The 22953-nt window shown below is 43.8% G+C and overlaps 1 protein-coding gene across 1 annotated transcript in view; it reads right to left on the bottom strand.

Moving 5' to 3' along the window:
- PDGFD (platelet derived growth factor D) overlaps positions 1 to 22953 on the bottom strand; it is a 968283-nt gene that overhangs the window by 342208 nt on the left and 603122 nt on the right. The window contains exon 4 of the mRNA XM_078657021.1: positions 10501 to 10560. Coding sequence (XP_078513147.1) covers positions 10501 to 10560 — 60 coding nt within the window. The remainder of the gene's footprint in view (positions 1 to 10500; positions 10561 to 22953) is intronic.

A 22953-nucleotide genomic window follows, 5' to 3' on the forward strand; every position in this document is an offset into this window, starting at 1 on the left:
TTTCAATATCTTAAAAAACAGTTGTTATCAGTGGTTACACATTTTCACGCCACTAAAAACAACAGAAAAAGTGTTTTCCCGGTGTTTATGGAACTTATTGCTTTTATCATTGCTTGCTTTCTGCACTGAAAAAACATGGTATATAGACAGTGTACGTATAGTGTATATGAGGTCCAAAGAGATTTTTGCTAATTATTCTTATTGTAGTACATCATACAATACTTCTTCAGTGAGTCTTTGGTCATGTGCACTTGCGCTTTCCTTCCCATGTAAACTTCTGTGAAACGGCCCTCTCAGCATTCATAGCCCCTTGGGCTGAGAACCGTAAGCTAAGGGACACAGTTGGGATGACACTTTCTTTGATGCCACATAAAGCATGAAATGATAAATATTTGCGTTTTAGTACCTGGGCATAAGAAATCAGCGCACCAGAATGGACTAAAAAGTCAATAGCATCCCTCATTAACTCTGAAGATTGTAAAGATGCTTTCAGCATACCATCTAACAAATGGCAAGGATCTCCTACAGGGAATCACTTCAGCTCGGGGATCAATTTTGACAGGTCATCACCCAAATTTTTTATATACGCAGCGGAATCACTACAAATACAAACAATATCACTCCAATCTTTGTTGAACTTGGAAAGAACGTATTTTGCAGAGCATAACAAGTGACACTGCGTTCCATGTTTTCCAATGGTCTGGTGTCACTTTTTCACCACTATCCCAGATGCTTGGTGATCTATATACTTGTCACTATACCTTGCATTTAATGTTTAAAGCCTGAGGTGTTGGCAATTCACCTACTATCAATACTGCCCACTAGAAACTATGGTCTGATGTATTTAGGGTTTTTACCCATTCTCTGTGGGTAAATGTGATGACACATATTAGGAAAGATTTTTATGAAATTAGCCATTTTACCTATCAGTGAAAGAATCAAATGCAGCCAAAATATCAAATGTGAGTTTGATATGTCCTGATTCTCTACAGTTTATAAAATAATTAAACTAAACCTAAAACGTGAAACTAAACCCTGCATCTTTAGACCAAAGGCCATAAAACTGAAAAAAGTAAAAGGAAGAAGAAATAATATTTTAGTGGCATCCCTAAAGAACAAAACTCAAGCAGAATAATGTTAGCCAGTCTTTCTTACTACTAGCTTGTATAACAAAGTTACATTTTATTGACCCCTTCAGTAAGAACAAAATGACCCTTTCACTTTCTTTTTCCTTTCTTTGAATGGCATTTAGTTTGTGGTTGTGCAGGAGCCACAAATCATTTCCGGAGAGCAGTCTGAAATCTCTCCAGGATTGCATTATCCCGCGTAAGTGGAATCACAAAGTGTCACCCCCTCTGTCCATGGATTACCTGGCTACAATTATCTGTCCACCAAATACTAGGATTCCAATATAGTCCATCCTTGTAAAGTGTGAAATTATTTACTCACAACCATGCCAGTAATCCCTATGTTCTGACATACATTATATTTTATGCCTGTCCCCCTCCCAGGTAACAACCCCCAGCCCTGACGAAGGTGTGGCCCCACCGGCCAACCACCGAAACGCGCGTCGGCTTGCGTTTCCAGGAAAACGGCATACTGACCCATGTTCATCAGGACTTCTCTATACCTCGTCTGCCCCCTGGAATAATATTCTGACCTATGCAACAAACTTAACATCTTCATGTTGCAAGCACCAGGACTATATGAGTGAATGAAAGCTGAATGAAAGAACACTAGATTGATTGAAATGGAATGAATGAGTTTGAGAGCATGAATGCAGTGTGGTATGTTACTGGGTAGGCTATGCTATAGGTTTAGGATTACTCCTTTCTTTTTTATCTTTCCCCCCATCATGTGTTTTTGATGTTATAAATACAATGTGGATTCAAACAATGTAATCAACTTTTGCACCTTTTGATACATAAAACCAAAGAAAAATTATAAATAATATATATATAAAAAAATATATCTTCTCTGAGTATATCTGGATTGATTTGCCTCTTGTTATGTGCAGTGCTGGCTCCTAGATAAATCACCCCTTTAATACTGATTGGATCCTCTCCGGGACCACAATATCTTGGGGCAGGGTTGCTCTTTTGTGTTCTATTCATAGTTTCTTTTCCCCCCACTGCCTGCCCACATCATTAAAACCCACTGGGAAACCCCCTTCTTTCATTCATTGATTATATGTATTTATGTGTTTTTATAATATTTGATATCGGTCATAACAAGTAAAATGAAAAAGAAATAAAAAAGATATATTTTTGTAAATATAGTTGTATTGAGTACATGATTATCTAGGAATCTATGCTATGGCTGCTGCACAACTGAGTATTTAGCACTGTGCCCAGTGCAAGACCGTTTTCCAAATAAGTAGTTTTCCCTGTCAGGGTACATTCCTTTTCACAAGGGGACCCATGTGCTTTTCCAAAGTAGATTCATGATCCATTCAACTGATTGGGAAATTCACTCTTACCTATTTATGTGACCCACCTGTAAGCTGTTGAGGGTGGTTGCTGGACCTGCGCTTTCCCTACTGAACTGCTGTTGGGCTGTGCTCTCTGCCGCTGCTCCTCGCCGCACCCGCTCCGCGGGTGCCGCTTCGCGGCTTGCTGAAAGGAGTGGTGAAGGCTGCGTGCTGTGTCTGGGAGGCGCCAGGAAGGACAAACTCGCCGGCGCTAAGCAGGGACTCAGAAGACCAGGAGTCCCTGCTTCCCCAGGCCTGGGAGCGGACGCGCCCACCTTCAGACACGCCCCGCCTGACCAGGTGTAAAAGGCGTGTGAGTGTTCTACTCGTTGGGACCCACCTGTAAGCTGTTGAGGGTGGTTGCTGGACCTGCGCTTTCCCTACTGAACTGCTGTTGGGCTGTGCTCCCTGCCGCTGCTCCTCGCCGCACCCGCTCCGCGGGTGCCGCTTCGCGGCTTGCTGAAAGGAGTGGTGAAGGCTGCGTGCTGTGTCTGGGAGGCGCCAGGAAGGACAAACTCGCCGGCGCTAAGCAGGGACTCAGAAGACCAGGAGTCCCTGCTTCCCCAGGCCTGGGAGCGGACGCGCCCACCTTCAGACACGCCCTCGCCTGCAACGCCCACTACTTAGCTAACAGCCTGACGTTCAGCGGGACGCGAGCGGGACGCCGAGCGAAGCCCGGGCAAAGGGCGGGCTGTCTGTGGCCGTCCGGGGCAGGAGGAGGCAGGGCTGGGCCACCCCTCGAACATTTATTGCAACAGGCCCTAGTCTGTGGTGCTCCGCTGTGGGCCCAGAATCCAGCATGTCAACTCGTTCCGGTAAGGCCTTGAGGGGTGGCGGTGAAAGTGCCCCTGGGGGCACTATGTTCGGCTCTATGGACAAATTCCTCACTAGGGTGGCGGCTGTCATTGACAACGAGCTCGCCATATCAGAACGGCGCCTTTCTTTTGACTTCCCCCCTTCCAAAAGTCCATCTCCAGCAATAGTGATGTCCTCACCAAACTCCATTTCCCCTGCACTCTTGCCTGGGGACCTACCTGGGGATTCTTACATTGCACCACTAGAGGTTGGTATAGATGGGGCAGAAAGCTCGCCGACTGGTAATCATTTCGCCAGCCCTTGTGCTGTGCTTGTAGAGTCCCGCCCCGTCCCTCCCATAGCCTGTTCTCCTGGCACTCAGTCCCAATACTGCTCTGATGCTCCTACACTCGACCCACAACCTCCGCCTAAGATTCGATCTACCCAGGGGCTTATGAAAAGGGAAGGGAAAAGGGCGACAAACATTGGAAAGGGCTGTCCATCCACGCTTATTAAGCATGCCAGGCATCCGCCCCAGAGGGGCCCCACACCCCCGGGTGCTGGTGGATCTGTACTTACAGGGATTTCTATTACCTCTCCAATTGTAGCTGACACAGTGCTACCTTCCCTGGTGGTCCCAACAGCGCCTGATCTAGCCAATGAGGGTCCCTCTCTGGAGTCGATCGAGAAGCTGGTCAGGTCTCTTTTGGTACCACTTACTGACCAAGTCAAGAGGTTGGGGGATAGGCTTGATCGTTTTGAACAGGTCACCAGGGATAACTTCTTTTCCCTGAAAACCCTGTTCAAACTTCAGCCAAAGCTCAGCGAGGATAGTACAGACAGGATAGATAGGAACACTGGGAAAGAGGTTTTAGTGAGACACCCTTCAGGAGAACAGTTGACGCAGCCGCCCAAGCGTCCAGTTTCTGGGAATACTACCTTGGTTGTCCCCCAGGATGGCCCTAGGCAGACAAGGTCAAATGTTTCCACTCATGCTGCCCAAGTGCATGCTATCCCTCCCCCAGTAGTAACAACCTCTGTGCCTAATCAAGGCCAAAGGAAACATCAGAAGGGAGGGACGGGTCCAACTTCGCAACCTGGGGCCGCTTCACACGCCATAACTGGCGGCACAGCATCAACTCCTAAGGCTATACCCACCCCTGTCCCGCCCATAAACCCTCCTCCTTCAGCTTTTCCTCAGAAAACCACACGAAAGTGTCCCCCAGTTAACCTCCCCCCTGAGTGCCACCCGTTTGTTGTCGTTCTCACCAAAGTCCCCCCTATTAGGAGTACTCAGCAGGAAAACCACCAGGCACTTAAGAATAAGGTCATCCACTGGCTGAAAGCCAACAGGCCCCTGCCGCCGGGAGTGGATGGCATAATTCTTGGCGTACGCAGGGTGGGATGGATTGGAAACGGGAAAAAATCTCTTGAAGGGGACTGCGTGGTGGTAAATTTCCAAGACGCCAGGGTCGCCCATCTAATATGCTCCCAAGGACGATCCATGGCTGGAACGGGTATCGACGTAGTCGACTTAACATTCTTCTACCCACGGTCCATTACGACCATTTCCACCTTCCACCTTGGACAACCCACCTACATTAGCAGTCCTGGGGGCCAATTTCCTGTGGAGAATACCGTCCACGGCCACTCTTCCCCGGGAGTTTTCTCACAGCGGCTATTCCCAGCTCCAGTGATACCGAACTGGGGACCCTGGGGTTGCTGACTCTGTGATGTTCCCGGGGAGGTCCTTGTGGCTTCGAGTCCTGCTGTTGAGCCCACACCTTGCCTTAAAACCTATAGCTCCTCGATTACATCGCAAACTCAGGCTACTGCCGAGCTTGCAAAAGAGCAAGGGGAGACCGGGGCATCTCTTGACCTTCTGGCTAGCCTCCCTGGTGTGGGTGTCGTGGACATAACGCTCCCTGTCGAGGACTGTTGCATTACGGCTGTGACGGACCCCCCGATTAGGGTTTTCAGCTGGAATGTGGCAGGCCTCGAGAGGAAGCTAGCGCTGCCGGACTGGAACGCGCTAGTGGAGCAATACTCCATATGCCTGTTCCAGGAAACCTGGAGTCGGGTGCCCCTGCATAAGGCAGGTTATTCCACCCACTTCTTGCCGGCAGTACATAGTGCAACTGGTAGGGGCCGCCCTTCGGGTGGCCTATTAATCTGGGTGGCCTCAGAACTCAACTGCAGGGTGGTGGAGCGGGACACCAATTGCCCGGATCTCCTTAATATATTGCTGAGAAATTCCCAGGGCCGAGTCATCTTAAACATTTTTAACATCTACGCCCGAGGCACAAAGGGGGGTAGAGAATCCCCAGTAATAGCCTGTCTGGAAGCCCAGCTCCGCTCGTCTCCTCATAGGTCTTGTACCTTGCTGGCGGGCGATTTGAATTGCACCTTTGAGCCCCTGGACCTTGAAATCCTAACAGACCAAGAGGAATATGACAGTAGGTGGGGGATTCCGCCCCTCGATCTTAGTCCTATCAAAAAGTGGACAGAAGTGGCCCTCCAGATCAACTCATTAGCTATGGAGTTTGGTCTAAGGGCTGCCAATGGCAGGACTAGGTCCGACAAAGTAGGGGCCTATACCTACAACAGGCCAGGGCATATGTCACGGATTGATTATTTTCTCCTTGACATACACCTGTGGAGCATGGTGGAGGACATGGTGATTGTACCATCGGTTGAGAGTGATCACAATCTCCTCTCCCTCACCTTGTCCTACAGGTGGCTTACTAGCCCTGCGAGCAGATTTTCTCGTAACCCCGCCCCGGACCTGTCAGTAGTTACAAACTGTGGACGGCGGCTAAAGTGGGCGAAGTTGGCACTTTCAGAGGAGAAAACTTCTGCCATTAGGCAGCTCCTTGCCTCAGCCCTAGTCAATCTTGACCCCCAAGAGGAAGGGTTGATGGAGGTGGCTCCTAGGTTTTGTATTATAACTCAGGCTATTAGTGACCTCTTTGTAGTTCCAGCTAATTCGAGTAGAAGGAAACCAAGCTCACGATCTGGACAGGGCTGGTACAATCAGAAGTGTAGAGAGGCGAAGTCACTTCTCATTGAAGCAGTCAAGTCCAAATTACCATCCAGGACTAGGGAGGCCAGGAGATACTATGCACTCTGCCAAAAAAATGCTAGGATGGAGTGGGAGGATAATTTCTGGCAGGACCTCCTGGCTGCCAGTCGTGGGAAAGACGCCAAAGGTTTTTGGGACATGGTGGGTAAAAGGAACCGTCCTGATGACACTCTGAGGACCTGTACCATCAATGCCCAGACATGGTTCTCCCACTTCCAAAAACTTTATTCTGCCGCTGAAGGCCCACTAAACGACTCTTTTAACCTCCCGCCCTTTACCCTAGTTCATGACCTGGAACTTTTTTCTGTTTTGGATGTTACAAAGCAGATTAAAACCTTGGTTCCATTGAAAGCAGCTGGTCCGGATGGCCTACCAGGCGATATCCTCTGCGCTTATCCGGAAGAATGGGGGGTACTAATCTCTGCACTCCTCAATGCTATTATTGTGGGAGGCCCCGTGCCAGACTCCTGGAGAGGTGCGGAGGTGGTCCCCATATATAAAAAGGGCAGTCGGGATCTACCCGGGAATTATAGGCCTATAAGCCTAATAGACTCGAGCCAGAAACTGGCGGGGAAAGCCATTTTGGGGAGGATCTCCCAATGGGTGGACGATAATCACATCCTGTCCGATATGCAAGCTGGGTTCCGTTCAGGTACAGAAACTATCGAACAGGTCTTTAGGCTCTTGTTACTATACTGGAAGGTGGTGGTACTGGGCAAAGGCAGTCTTTATTTGGCCTTCATTGACCTGAAGACTGCCTTTGACCTGGTACCTAGGGAGGAACTTTGGAGGGTGCTTCACGGTTTAGGGATGCCCCCGTACATACTAAACCTCCTTATCAACCTGCACACCAACACCTATGCCCAGGTCAGATGGGGGCTGAACGGGGAAAAGACCGATAAGATCAGGGTCGAGAGGGGAGTAAGGCAGGGCTGTGTTCTGGCCCCTACCCTATTCTCCCTCTACATTAACGGGGTGGTAGATCATCTACTCGGCGAACCAGCAGACGCTCCCACTCTGGGAGGAGTAAAAATTCCAACTTTGCTGTTCGCCGATGACACCCTCCTCATCTCTAAAAACCCCCCAAGGTCTCCAGACACTTTTGAACCGCTTTCAGGACTTCTGTACCACTAAGGGCCTTGTTATCAACGTGGATAAGACTAAGTACCTAGTTATGCATCCACCTCGCAAACTTGCCCGCCCTCCCATTCTGAACTCCATACCCCTAGAAAGAGTGGCAGAATTTGATTACCTGGGAATCCGACTTAACGACGCGATGAGCTGGTCTGCCCACATCAAGAAAATGACAATGGCCCACAAAAGGGTGGGGGGGCCCTTCTCAAGGAGTTCAACAACTCATCAAAACATTGTGTTGCCCCTCTACTAGATATATACAAAGCACATGCGGTCCCTGCATCACTTTATGGAGCCGAACTGTGGGGCTTGGGCAAAGTTGACTCTCTGAGCAAGGCCGAAAATAAATTCATTAAAGATCTCCTTGCCATTCCATCGAGTAGCCCGACCATCCCAGTGCTCATGGACACCGGCTGCAAAGCCATAAGGGACCAGGCTCGGCTTCGACCCCTCTTGCTTTGGGCACGTTTGTGGAGGGTCCCGGAGCTAAAATCTTATGCCAATGGTCTAGCTGAGGTGATGCACTCCGACGGTTGGCATAGCATTAAATGGCTGAAGGACATTAAACATCTTCTAGGGGACTTAGGCCTGGACTCCTGTTGGCATAGCCACTCGCTCCTCCGAAGGAGACCTTAAAAAAACTTTTTTGGGAGTGGGTTTGTGTGAAGCGCACGAGAAGCCAGCAGCACTGCAAAACCACCGCAGCTTTTCTGCTGGTAAAAGACGTTGTCAACTACGAGCCGTACATGGACATAATATCAGTTGCCATGGATAGGTCCTTGTACATTAAATTTCGGTTAGGAACCCTACCCTTGGCCGACTTTTGCTCCAGGTGGAATAAATTCCAGCCCACATCACGCTTCTGTGCTCTTTGTCGTGATAAGCCTGAGACGGTGCCACACTTTCTTTTTGAATGCCCGGACTATGGTCGCCCCAGATCACGTTGGCTTGGTCCTATCTGCAAAGAACTTGGTACCCGTCAGCACTCCGTTGCACTCCGGATTCTTTTAACTAACACAGCCTCTCCTATTGTTTGTGCTGTTGCTAAGTTTTTAAAATGGGCTTGGTTGATTAGACTTAGAAGACTGTCCATATCAATTTAATTCTTTTTTAATTAATTTATGCTGACCTAATGTGTTTTATTCTTATACTAAATGTACAGTCATACTTTTTTTCGACATGCTGTTTTTATCTTTTGTATTGCTTTTATGATATGTGCATATCGAAATAAAGCATCAATCAATCAATATTTGATATCGGTCATAACAAGTAAAATGAAAAAGAAATAACAAAGATATATTTTTGTAAATATAGTCGTATTGAGTACATGATTATCTAGGAATCTATGCTATGGCTGCTGCACAACTGAGTATTTAGCACTGTGCCCAGTGCAAGACCGTTTTCCAAATAAGTAGTTTTCCCTGTCAGGGTACATTCCTTTTCACAAGGGGACCCATGTGCTTTTCCAAAGTAGATTCATGATCCATTCAACTGATTGGGAAATTCACTCTTACCTACAACTAATCTGGATGCATTCTACACTTATGTCACCTCTTCTTTTAAAACACCATTCATAGGCTCTGTTAGGCAGTCAAAATACACAGTAAGAAACAACAGAGGGAGGCTCTAAAGATAATACTTCCGGAGTGTTTTGTTGTCTTACAGATACACCAATAATTTAGTTATTGATATCCTCATATGGCATGAAAGATATATTGAAGGAAACCGAGCAAAAAGTCCATTAGGGGCATTTAAAAAAAAATATTTTGGATTTTCCATATTATATGTACAAGGCCTTGTGCCATTCATGGTAGGGAGAGTACAGCACTACAGAAAAGCTTTTCAAATAAACAATGCTGTCAGTTCAAGAGCTTAACCGTAGGGTGTGAGACGTAGGAGCAGTTAGTGATATTGGGATTACCTTGCTCAATCATGTAAAGATGATAACTGGAGGTTTATTGTCCTGATTTGTGTGATCTGGTTGACCTGACTGTACTTCTGGCCCTACCTTTGGTACTACAAATTTTACAGCAAGATTTATATCATGGTGAAGAACATCTGCAGCAGTGTTTCCCATGTGCACTGGCTTCATCCAGTGTAAAACCTGACCTCAGCTTCTCATGTTGCATCACACATATTACCATTAAGTAACAGAGCCAAACATACATCAGATAAATTAAGACATTTTCAATCTGTCTGTTATTCCAAATCTGTTCTATTTTGAAGAAATAATTTCGCAATTGATCCCAACTAGTGGAGTCCCCATGGTAGACATGAGTGCTAGGACCAGGTGACCAATCTAATCCCATAAATTGCATGTAAATAGCGAAAAAAGAGACATGTTTGAACTCTTGTGAAGATAACTCAATACGGAAAAGACATGGAATTATACACTGACTTTCATTAGTGGTATTGTACATTTGACCAACTGCTGGTTTAATTCACGTGTTTTTATATAATTATAAACCAACATTTGTAATGTGTTGAAGGCTATTCAAATGAAATGAATGTCCAGGTATCATACGATGAGGTAGTTGTAGCAACAACTCTATAATGGCAAAATAAATTCAACAACAGCGGGCACTGATATAATTGGTATACATTGAAAATAATAGGAAACGATTGAGTCAACATAAATATACCCATTCTCAGCCCTGTGTTTCAAGGCATAGACACAGTACTACTTCTCTGGACCTTGTCACCCCATGTACATTTCTCTCATTTCCTTTATTTCTAATGTGTGGCACAATAAGAAGAAGTTCTACTTTTTGCAAAAACACATTTGATTCTGTTTAGGGAAAATGTAGCCATCACACTAAAAGGAATAGCTGGTAACTCATGGAAATTCTCAATCCTTGAGGTCATGTTATGGCATAATTTCAGACCTTTAGATGACCCAACGTTATCTAGTGTTAGCATACATTTGAAAACCCCTGTGCCATTATGTATTGAGTTGGACTTTAAGCAATTGTTCAATTTGATTTGACAGCAACATGAAGATTATTTACACGTTACTTACTGCAATTGCACTGGTGACGGATTCCCAGTTAGTTTCAGATGCTGCTGGCGGAAAGTCATTCTGAAGGAAAAGAAACACGCACAGTAAAATATACCATACCATGTTCAGTATCCAAACACAATAAGGAAGAGATAATAGTAAAGATGTCTCTAAATATTTGCAATAACTCCTATAATTATTAGGTCCAACAATATATAAAGCGGAACAGTAATTACTAAATCACAGAGTTCAGTGCCTAACTAATGTATCCCACAAAGTATCACATCCTAATACATACTTCATAGTTTCTGGGTGGACCTGGGGGAAATACTATGTTATCACATGACTTTCGTTCCTTTAGCAAATAACTACCTTTCAGGACTTCTTTCTTTCCTCAATAGTTTGTGACAACTATTTAGGAAGCTTTTGGTTTAGCAGGTTAACATGTCTCTAAATTCTTTGGACTGTTTTTGTTGAGATTTTCTTCATTGAATTGAAAGCAAAACGTGAAGTGTTACATGTTGTATAGTTTGCTGTATGTTAGTGTCTTTCGCTCTCACATTCTTTCTTTCGCTCTCCCTTTATTCTCTCACTCCTTGTTAGGGTTAAACCTCAATGTCACTAAACTAACCTGAGCTCCACCCATTGGTAGCTATGAGATGTGGCACAGTTGTAACTTAGTTCAATGTCTAAAGTATGTATGAAGAAACAAAACAGTAGTAAAGTGAAACCACCAAGCAATAAAACCCCAAAACTCCAGTAAAGGGAACCGGAGATATATATATGTTTTATATATGTTTTACGTTTTAAGTAATTACAGTACTAAAAAGCACTAAGAGCTGCCAATGGTCGTTTATGGAGCTGGTAGACTGGGTCAAAGGTGCGATATTAGGCCAACCCCAATGGAGCCAGATTCTGAAAGATCAAGTGTCAGGAATGTCAAAAAGTTGGCTAAAGTTTTTTTTTAAGTTTTGAAGTCCCAATACAGCACAGCTTTCCAAACCTTTCATGTTGGTGACACACCTTTTTGCGAACAAAATTTCAGGGACACGGTAATGCGAGTGAGCGCAGCGAGCGAGCCCGAACCACCTAAGGGGGGTGGACGCATGGTTAAATTGATGCACCGGCGGCACAAGGGACATGTAAATAGGCCCCTAACTGTGTAACACACAACCCAACACATACACACAACCCCACGCACACACACACACACACACACACAACCCCACACACAACCCCACACACACACACAGAACCCCCCACACACACAACCCCACACACACACAACCACACACGCACAACCCCACATACACACAACCCCATACACCCAACCCCACACACACACACACAACCCCCCCACACACACACACACAACCCCACACACACACACACACACAACCCCACACACACAAACCCACCCACACACAACCCCACATTTGAATGTATTTTTTTTTTATATAGCGCAAACTCGACTCTAAGGTGTCAGAGCGCCCCCCGCCTCCGCGCCTCGCCCTGGCCTGTGTCCTGGCTGTGAAAGTGTGAAATTAAAAAGAGAGAAGAATTGATTCCTTCCTCTGCTGTGTTATTCTCTACCGAGTGGGCATTTGAAGTGGGCACCAACCCATAGGTACCCCCCGTGGGGTGTAACCCAACCTTGGATAATCCAGCCACGGTGTACAGGGTCCGTAATTTACCGTTGGATCCTTGTATTTGGCCCTTCTGTCCTGAAGAAGCCCATAGATACGTGTGGCTGAAACGCGACCGCGACTGCGTCGACATTCTGTGGTGGAGTCTGTTTCAATTGTTAATTTGTGCTAGACTGTAGCATAAGCGCCGGTCTAAACAATCATTTTGGGGTAATTAATTTCCCCAGGCGCTGTTACATAGGACTACCTGGTAGTGTAGCATTGCAATTCAGGAATGGGCACATAGATATATGTGTTTTCTGTGAAAAACTTTTGTTTATTTTGTTTATTTTTTGTAGGGCTGTGTTGTTGTGAAATTCGTGTGTAAATATATATATATATATATATATGTGATGTATATGTTGTATATTGTATTATATGGAAAGATTGAGTTCAAGTGAAGGTACTCTCGTTGTATATAATTATTTGTTGCTCGTTTTATGTGCTCCACCTAGTCGTTTGATATAGCTATATATGTGACTATAATTTGTGAATTCTTTACTTTATAAATTGCTTTTTTGGATATATCAAGGCTTTTAATTTAACCTTGATTACAAATAAATACTGAATCGATCCCTCTGTGCTTCTTTGTATTTGTATACATCTTTTTGATGTCATGTGCTCATGTACATGAGGGTAATTTGGGCACAACCCCTCCCGTTTTTTCCTAGTAGAGCGCTTTACACGAGCACCAGTTGCGTTACATTCATTTTAGGCACCGGGAGATTAGGTGATTTGCCTAAAATCACAGAAAGAAAAGTAAAAAACATACAATTTTTAAAGACACTGATGACGGAATTAATCTTATGAATTATGCTTAGATCTGGCACATTTTACAAACATTGATTGATAAAAGTGCATAGCATACTCCGACGCCCAGCACTGGAAAATGTGCACAGATCATGAATCTGAATTCTTTCCTGATGTTCTAACTGACTGCACACATCACTGAGTCTAAACTGGATCACTGCCAGTTAAAAAATCAAAGTCAAACAGAACAGATGAGCAAGAGTAGTGAAGTTGTGTCAGACGAGCTTCAACATTGTGATGAACAGGGCAGCAGTGAAATTGAGGACAAGGCAACGAATGAATACGAAAAAAGAACTGCAGAGTTTTTAAGATCTCCAACGTAAGAAATAAGACGGTGAGGAAAAGGAGAGATAAGTGAATTAAGTTATAGAGGGAAAAGCTATACTGTATTTTGGAAGTGGTGTTTGCTTAAACGGGCTGAACAATTACAATAGCATAAAGAAAAAAACAACATTCAGCATATTCTAGACATTAGGTTGAAAATGAGAGGTCAGTGGAACCTCACAGGTGCAGTAAATTACTAGCTGTAATGTAAATATTCATCTAATTTCAGCCACTTTTAAGAAAATCTCGAAGGTTTTTGCAGGAGCATTTTTGCTGAATGAGGCCGCATGCAAAACGCAAGATATAAGATCACAGTTCAAATTGGGGGCAAGTATGATTGCTTTGCCTACAATTAGTCTGTGAATTCTTTCAGTAGACCTATATGTAAAACACTACGGACCCGATTCACAGAATGAACTTAAGACTCAATCCTAAACTTACTACTCTTTTGGTATTCACAGAATGCACTTACTACTTTTGGCATTCACAGAATGAACATACTACTTTTGGTATTCACAGAAGTTAGGATTTTGTCTTAAGTCTGTCTTAAGTCTGTCTTAAGTTTGTCTTAAGACAAACTTAAGACAAAATCCTAACTTCTGTGAATGCCAAAAGTAGTAAGTGCATTCTGTGAATACCAAAATAGTAGTAAGTTTAGGATTGAGTCTTAAGTTCATTCTCTGAATCAGGGCCCTACATGTTCAGCCTTAAAGTCAACTTGTATAAATCAGACATTTAAGCTGGACGCCTTCATGAGCGAGAGCACTTTGCGCGCGGTGAGTCTCTTCATGAAGCCCAGGGTTACTCTAGATGGGGCGAATGCGCCACTCTCATTACATTCATGGATACTAGGATGGCGGTACTGAGTTGCTCGGAGGCACTCGATCGACCTCTAATGAACATCCTCGCTCCTCATTGTGCAATGTGCACCGATGCCACGTACGTCCGCTGAAATATCCCACGCGCGACACACCTACGTATGTGACGCGACACAGTAAAGTGGTGCGCCACACAGTTTGGAAAGCTGTGCAATACAGACTGCAGCTTTGTCACTTTTGGATAGGAAAAATCCTCCCTAATTGGGGGGGCAATCTCGAAGCTGGATGAAGCTGAAATTCAGTCAGATGCTCTGATACTACTGGTCGGATACTGTTCTTGGTGGGTCCAGCTGAAACTCTGGAGTAAACAACCACTAGGGTACACCTCTAAGACCCCAAAGATCCTAGAAGTCTAGAGACTCCAAGGGTGTCAGGCAGAGGTCAATAGCAAAGTTCAAATCCAGTTGTGCCTGCTCAGCTGGGCACTTCAGGAAAAAGGACTCTTTCAGTTATTTTGTTCTTGTGTCCACACAAGAGGTCAGCCAACTGATCCTTGGAGTCCACTTCTTTATTTAGGGTATAAGAAGGTGCAGGTTTAGTCTTTCAGTGTTTCTCTCAGGTCACAGACAGCAGGTTTAATGCTCTTTGGATGTGCCGAAAGTCCAGTAAGTGTTCTTGGTGCCTTGGGGCTGCCATATTTATGATTTTCACCAACTAGCAGGTAGGGAGGACTCCTGCCTTTTCCCTAAACAATAGGGTAAAAGTTCATACAGGAACCCTACCAAACTATGCAGCAAACCCTAGTTGCCCTACTGCAAACAATAACAGTACACCTTATACCCCAAATCCGAGCTTGGTAAGCCCTTCTCCCCATGTGCATAGCCTGCGTGAGCTGTCCAGCCCTGGGGCTCTCAACAGGAGGCCCCAGCCGCTTGCACCACACATTGCCCCTCCTGGCGCTGCCAATGGCAGTACCAACACAATTACTAATCATCACACTCCTACAAATGTGAGAATTCTGTCTATTCCAGGCCCCCAAAGGTATATGAATGGCATGGGTCGTAGTCAATAGTCATTTCAATATATATTGAATTAATAAACAACTGTGGTTGTGCTCATCTTTAAATTAGAAAGACAGCACCAGCATGGCACAGACTGTTACAATCCCCCGTGTAGCCAATAAATGCTAGTGCCAAGCACCAGAAACCACAGCCTCAAATTAAGCACCGGCTGTTTCACTTTCTTTGGTCACTCAAAACCGGTTCTGAGGATAGATTCATTACCACAGGGTTTGCTCTCCCTTTACATTTTCTTGTGAAAGGGCAGATACACTTTCTTTTTTTGTTTTTTAAACATTTTTATTAACATTGCGAGAAACAGACAAAAGAACTAAAGACATTTATTCTGAACATACCATAAAACAGTCAAATGTAGGTAATTGATACAGAGGTATAAATTATAATTATATATTAATCATAGGAGCATTGATGTTATAGTCTTAACAAAACTAAAAAAAGAAAAGGGGTCTATACTCACAATTGCATAAACATTCCCCAAATTCTCTCCTGTTTCTTCATAGAGCGAGGACCCCTCACTTTGGCTAGCGCTAGTTCCATCGTGAAAATTTCATTGACTAGCGACCACCACTGCATAACATGCAGAGGTTTCGGAGAGATCCAAGCCCTGGCAATAATCAATCTTGCGCATGCAAATAGAATAGTGTTTAAATCTTTATGTGGGCTATTTAATTCCTGCAAGTCTAACAAAACCATATGAATTGAGAAGGGAGAAAAAATGATCTGATCTGATTAAGAATACCTTCTATTCCTTTCAAGAACTCAAACAATGCGGGACAAGAGTAAAGCATGTGCTCCAGATCGGCTGCCACGAGGTCACACTTAGGGCATTTAGAACGATCATTAAATAGATTGCTTGGTGACCAGCTGGAAATCTTTGCGGGGTATAATACAATTGACAAACAGTTATAACTGAAGTCTTAAACTAGAGGACTGAACCACCCGATTAATATGGCAGAGCGAAGCAGATATCTGGTTCAATGTTATATTGATACCCATTCTAGTGGTCCATTTAGCCGCTAGTTTAATACAGTCATCGGCTTTCATCTGATTTAGGTGTTTATAACCCTCAATAATGAGTGATTTAGTCTTATCAGAATAAAGACACGTCAAGATATCTGAATCAACAACTTCGTTAATTTTCATTTTCCGGACTAGTAAGTCACGAATGTGCATATATTTAAAGTACATAGAGTCATTCAGTTTGTAAAGTAGTTTAAGTGATGCAAAATCGAGTAATCCATCGGGCCATAAAGGTCACCTAAAGTTTTAATACCGCAGCTGGACCATAGGGTCCCTACGCCGTTCGAAAAAATTCCAGGAAGTCCTGGGTTACCCCATAGCTGTAGTTCTGGATGAAAAAAGGTGGTTTTACTAAAAGCCATAATCAAATTCCAAATTTTAACAATCTCCCTAGAAGTCTTAAACTTGACCCGCTTGAAGTAATTTGGGTCGTGGACTCTAGCCAAAAACTGGTTACAATCAGTGCCCAACATAAACTGGAAAAAAACCAGTGAATTTTCTATTTTAAGCAAATTTCGAAGACGACCAAAAAAATTTAATTTAAAATCAGGGAAATTTAACCCTCCTTGTTCGATAGGAAGTTTCAACGTCTGTATCGATCTACAAGCTTTTTTGTATCCCCAGATGTAGCTACTACATAACCCATCAAGCATTTAAAAAAAAAATTATTAAGGCGCAGGGGAATTGATCTGAATAAATAAAGACATTTTGGTAATACTTTCTTTTTAATTAAATTAATCTGTCCCGCTAAACTAAGTGGGATCTTATGCCATTTTTTTAAAGAAAGTGCTACCTCCTATAGTAAAGGATCATAGTTGAGCATGATTAATTCCGGCATAAGGGGGGCAAGTCGAGTAGTCAAAATTTTCGCGAACGCCTTGGCGTCCACATTAATTAACGAAATAGGTCTGTATGAACCACATTCGTCTGCAGGTTTGTGTTTCTTGAGAAAAAATACGATTTTAGCTGTATTCCAAGAAGTAGGAGCCTTCCCTGTTTCCCCAATCGAGTCTATGACTAAGCTAAAAAGAGGGAGTAATTCCTGGATACATGTTTTGTAAAGTTCTATAGGGAGCAGGTCTTCCCCTGCTGCCTTACCGGAGGGGAGAAAAGCAATTGCTGACCTAATCTCTGTGAGAGTGATATTTCCATTGAGTTGGGCGATTCCTTCTTTATCTCGTTGGTCGGTCAGTTTGGAATTTATATATGATACTATATGATGAGTGGTAGGAGAATTTTCAGGAGTATATAATCTACTATAATATTTGACAAATTGATCTAATATCTGTTCTGGTTGATTGTAAGTTAAGGTGTTCATTCCTTTAATAGCCTTAATTAATGTTGTAGCCTTCTTGTCTTGTTTGTAAGCTAAGATTTTCCCAATTCTATCGCCGCTCTCGAACTGTGATAGATGATACTTGTGTAATTTCACACTATATTCCTCCCTTAACGTCTTTTTAGTAGCTGACTGAAGGTTCACTAATTCCATTCTTAATTCCTCGATATTAGACCTTCCTAGTTGGAGGGCTTCTGCCAACTGAGTTTCCAGAGACAACATATTAGAAGTCATAATCTTAATCTCTTTCTGACGTTCTGCGTTCTTTCTAAGAACATATTGCTGGATGAAGCCCCTTATACTGGCCTTACATGCATCCCACACAGATATTACTGCGGCAGAATTTAGATTGATCTCGATGACTTCCACAATGTGTCCTTTAAGTTGAGTAATAAAAACTGTATCAGAAAAAAGGTATCTAGGAAACGTAAATTGCCTGGAGCCTTGTTTCTTAATGGAGATGTTAAATTCTAAAAGAATAGGATTGTGATCGGATGTGACTCTTGGACACAGTTCTATGATACTAGAATCCAAAATTCTATCTGTCGCTCAGGCCATATCTATTCGAGAGCATAATTTATGTGGCGCAGAGTAATAAGTGAATCCAGCAAGATTAGGATGTATTGTACGCCAAACGTCTTTTAGATTGTGCAGACGACTTAATTCTAATATAGCAGCTCGAATTTTGCTATACGCTGGAAGGCACCCCGCCTAGTGGTATCCAAATCGTAGTTCATTACGCAGTTGAAATCGCCCATAATCAACAATTCTCCTTCCCAATCTAATAATTCAACGTTTAACCGATCATACATAAACGGTTCATCAATATTAGGTCCATATACCACACAGAATACATATTTACAGTGTTCAAGTTCTACTTGAGGTATTGCCCATCTACCCCCCTTATCAGCAGCTGTTCGGGAAATTTCGATGGCTAATTGCTTTTGTTTCAATATTGCGACCCCCCTGATAGAAGCATTTAAAGGAGAACAAACAACAAGCTCATAACCCAGTTGCCCTAACAATTTCCTATTTTGAAACCCGATATGAGTTTCTGAAAGCAAAACCAAATGGGGTTTATACATATTAAGCTCTTCTTGAACCAGCCTCCTCTTATTCGTATTGTTAAGACCAGCCACATTCCAAGCTAGCCACTTAAAAGAGTACATTCCTCGAGAACAAAAAAAATTGCCAAACAAAAAGAATTGACTTCCTCTGTATTATTAGATACCACAAAATAAGTAAATGTAAATAAATAGTGATCTATAATAATCTTTTTTAACAATTATGAATCTTGCGCTGAAATTTTTATAATTTTTTACCCCACAAACCTTGAACCCACCCCCCATTTCCCCTCCCCTTAGTCCCTTTGGGGAGAACACCCCTCTATAGACCTTGCTGCCGCTGTAAAGGCAGCCCTGCAGAATGGCAGCCGGGAGACTACACCCGACAATCCCTGCCAATCAATGAGAGGAAAAAGAGAAAGAGAAAAAACTAATAAGAAACTATAGGGGGAAAAAAAAGAGAAAATTAATAAGAGCGAGAGGAAAGGCGAGAGAGGAGGAAAAGAAAAATTGAAAGTAAGAATCTCCCTGGTGGTAATAGTGATTATATTCATAATATTTATTCAGCTTGAGAAGGAAAGAGGGAAAAAAAAACCCTGATAGAAACGTCAGTTATATTCTACAAAAGTATTAAATAAATCAACCCTTTTTTAGCTCCTAAGCTAGCATTGCCTTATACGTGAATCTTAACAAGCCCTTACCCATTAGTGCCCGTAGCAGTTAAATCAATATTGATATTCATGTGCTGAACTTAGAGAGTGCCAACTCTGCATCTTTTAAATCAGTAAAAAAAAAAGTATGGCCTCTCTTGATGACCTTGAGACGAGCCGGTTCCTGTAAATATACATCACAGCCCATGGATTTAAAAGGATCTATCAACTGACATCGCCTCTCCATTGTACTTTTGCTTAGATCAGATTGGACAAAAAAGGTTACATTTTCTATAGTGACAGGGGTATTGGGCCTAGCTTTTTTAAAGACACTGCCTGTCTCAGTAGAAAATTACCGAAATGAATCAGAAGGGGGCCTGGAAACTTGATTTCTTTGGAAAAGAGGGAGTCTATGAACTCTTTGAAGTTGCGAGTCCCAGTCCCAATCTGAGAGGTCTTGCCCTTAGATCGGACCCTTCTGAACCTTCCGGAGTTCCAAAAAGTCAGAGATTTTGTCTCCTTTGGCGATTTTCCATGTCCTCCAGCTTGATTTCAAAATTCATTATTTGCACAGCGTGTTGGTTAGTTAAAGTCTCTGTGCGAACTGCAACTTCCTCCACATCAACTACTCGTTGCTGCAGTTCTTCGATTTCTTGAGTGACCCCCCCTAATTTGCTGGACCCCTCCAGTAGGGAATTCTGCAATTTGTTATTGTCTTCCCTAAGCTGAAGGAAATGTTGCAGAGCTTCCTGTCGATGGTCCGTGAAAGTCTTTAGAATGAGGTCAACAGAGGAGGTAGCATATTCTGGGTCCAGAGATCGCTCTAGAACAGGTGGCTCATTAGTGTGCAAGATACCTGAAGCTGGAATTGTCGCATCCGTGGTGGGAGACAGACTTGTAATTGTAGTAGAAGTTAGAGCAGTAATGATGACATTACTGGTGTGCTCGCATTCAGGCAGAGATTTTATCTGTTCCATGCAAGTTGGTTTTAAACCGGCTTGAGCAAGAAGCGGGGACGTCGTGTTATCAACAATTGGAAAAGAGTTACCTCCATCTCTTAAATTAGTATCTTCCGTTGGGCTAGCACCCGACAGGAGCAAAGCCATGTTCTTGACACCTCCCTTTGCTTGGATCCATTTTTGGAGAGGGCTTTCATCCCTTATAGGCTTTGTACGTAGGTTGGGGGATGACATAGCAAGATTGGAAGCATTAATATTCCCTTTCTTGAGTTTATTTGTAGCTTTGGACCTTCCCTTTTTACGCCCAAGGGGCTTAGCAGTTCCAGTGGCTACGCTGCATAAATCATCTTCATCGAGGAGTTCCTCATACTCCGCACTCGAGCCCTCTTCTGCCTCCTCGTTAATTAAACCCACCAGCTCCGACATATCAACTGCTTCAGATAGTTGCTCTTCTATACCTGAGCCAGAATTCAGGGGGGGTTCGCTTAATAATTCAGTGATTGTGCCAGATGTTTCGTTACTGCCAGGGCCCCCTATATTCGGGGTGGTCTCAAGCTCCAAAAAGTCTACATCACCCTTCTCTCCCCTTCCAAAGGCTGGATCAGCTTCAACTTCTACTTCCACCACAACTTTGTCTGTATTTTCGGCCAGATTAGCTTTTTCGACCGCCTTACCAGACAGTTTAGTTAAAGTAAGACATGCTTGTTTTTTAACGCTAATAGTTTTACATACTCCTGCCGCTGCCGCTGTAACTGCTACATCAGGATGAACAGACACACTGTTGCCCGGGTTTTCCTTAGTAGATACATTATTGCCACCATTTCTCCCTAAGTCGCAGCCGGAATTAGATTCTGAAACAACAAAGAGGGGGGCGTGGATCAGTTGCTTACCCGCTAATTGCTCCGTCTTCCCTGTGGCCAGTGTTTTATCAGTAGTAGCTAAATCCATTAGGTCGGTGGAAATCGGCCTCAGCGTCTCAGAATTTGTACCTCTCCCAGCTCGAGCGGCTCTAGTGACGATCTTTGGGGCCATCCTCATTTGTAAAGCTAGCCCAACATCAAACAAGCCAGGATGTACCGGTGTCTTTCCTGCCCGCAAATCAACACTCGAGGTGAACGGAGCCGCCAGCAAGGTTCGGCCTGCCCAGCTGATCCCAGGTCTGCAGAGCGGCCGTGTGCTCGGCAATCTGAACGCGAGCGGGCGCCACCTAACCAGCCCCTGAAGAAACGGAGCATCCAGCGGCCGTTTATGCTTCCGAGTGTCCGAGTATCCAAGGTGAGTGGCGTCTAATGGGATAGATCTTTTTCCTTTCCTCTGCGTCTCTTTAATTTAGTGTAAAAACCAAGTTATTCCCCCATACATAAGAATCCCATAGGAATCATAGGAATCCGCATGGCAGGGAGCCGGGAGCCTCCGAAAAATGCTGCCACTCCGTAACGGCGTCAACCCGCCATCTTGATTCTCCGACCTCCGTCAGATACACTTTCAAATAATGAAGTTAGTAGGTCCCCCCAATTGATCTTTCTGCCACAGGAAGAAAAACATCTCCCAACACCCAAGCCTTTGTCTCTTCTCTGACAGTAGTTATACCAACTCTTTAATTTCTAATGCAGGCCAAGTGCAGGCTGTGCAGTTGCCAAGGTGCTAATGCAAATAAACTTCCAGCAGCTTCTAGCAGAGTAAAGGTACATTTTGAAAAGTTACATTTCCAATACATTTATTAAAAACCTGACATTTCTGTGCATTATAATCATTAATAGTTTAAAATATTTGAAGTATTATCACCTCTAACATGTTTTCCAACCCTTGGAAATACTTATGAGATATTTTGGAAAGACTTTGTGAGCAGTATGCCAAATAATTGTGGTTTAAGGCAGAAACATTTGAAAACAAAAAGACAATGGGTGAAATGTTTGAATTAAACTACACCACTCAGTCAATCAACCAATCAGGATTTGTAAAGTTTAGCTAATCACCCAATAGGGTATCCAGGTGTTTTCAGATCTCAGAGGCTCATTCAAACAGCCAGATCTTAAGGGCCCTTTGGAATCCTGAAAGTGAGGTGATGGTCTGGAGTTACATGGAATGGCTGTTCAAGGTCTCTTCTGCGATGTGGGAGAAAGGGCATCTTCCTCTTCTGCTTTGGTAGATATGTGGAGTGTGGACAATGGAAATGTAGGTTGAGCATAGTCTTCTCCACAGTTGGTGGCAGTTCAGGCAGTGGTAAATGTAGGTGGGTCCTTGGTTGTCTAGAAACTTGTGTGCGTGGGTCAGCAGCTTGAATTGTCATCTCTTCTGTAGGGGAGCCAGTGGAGTTGCCTGAGGTGGTGTGTGGTATGGGTTTGTTGGGGAAGGTTGAGGATGAGTATGGCTTCAGTGTTCCATATGGTTTGTAGTCTCTGTAGGAGGTGTGCAGCGATTACTACATAGGGAATTTTGTCGTGGTTCAGTCACCTGGTGATAAAGGCCTGGTCACAGTGCGTCTTGTGTGCAAGTGCGGAGTGAGGAAGCAGGTGGAGGAGATGGTTTTGATCTGTGATTTCATGGTGAGCTTGTTGTCAATGATGATTCTGAGTTTCCTGGCGTGCTCTAAGGGAGTGGATGCGGGTTCTAGGTCTGTGTGTTCCTGTTACTGCTAAAGATCAGTACGTCTGCCTTGTCTGTGTTCAGCTGCAGGTAGTTATTCTTCACCAAGTCAGTGATGCATGTAATGCATCTGTGAAAGTTGG

The sequence above is a fragment of the Lissotriton helveticus genome, chromosome 8, assembly GCF_964261635.1.
Source record: "Lissotriton helveticus chromosome 8, aLisHel1.1, whole genome shotgun sequence".
Taxonomy (NCBI): Eukaryota; Metazoa; Chordata; class Amphibia; order Caudata; family Salamandridae; genus Lissotriton; species Lissotriton helveticus.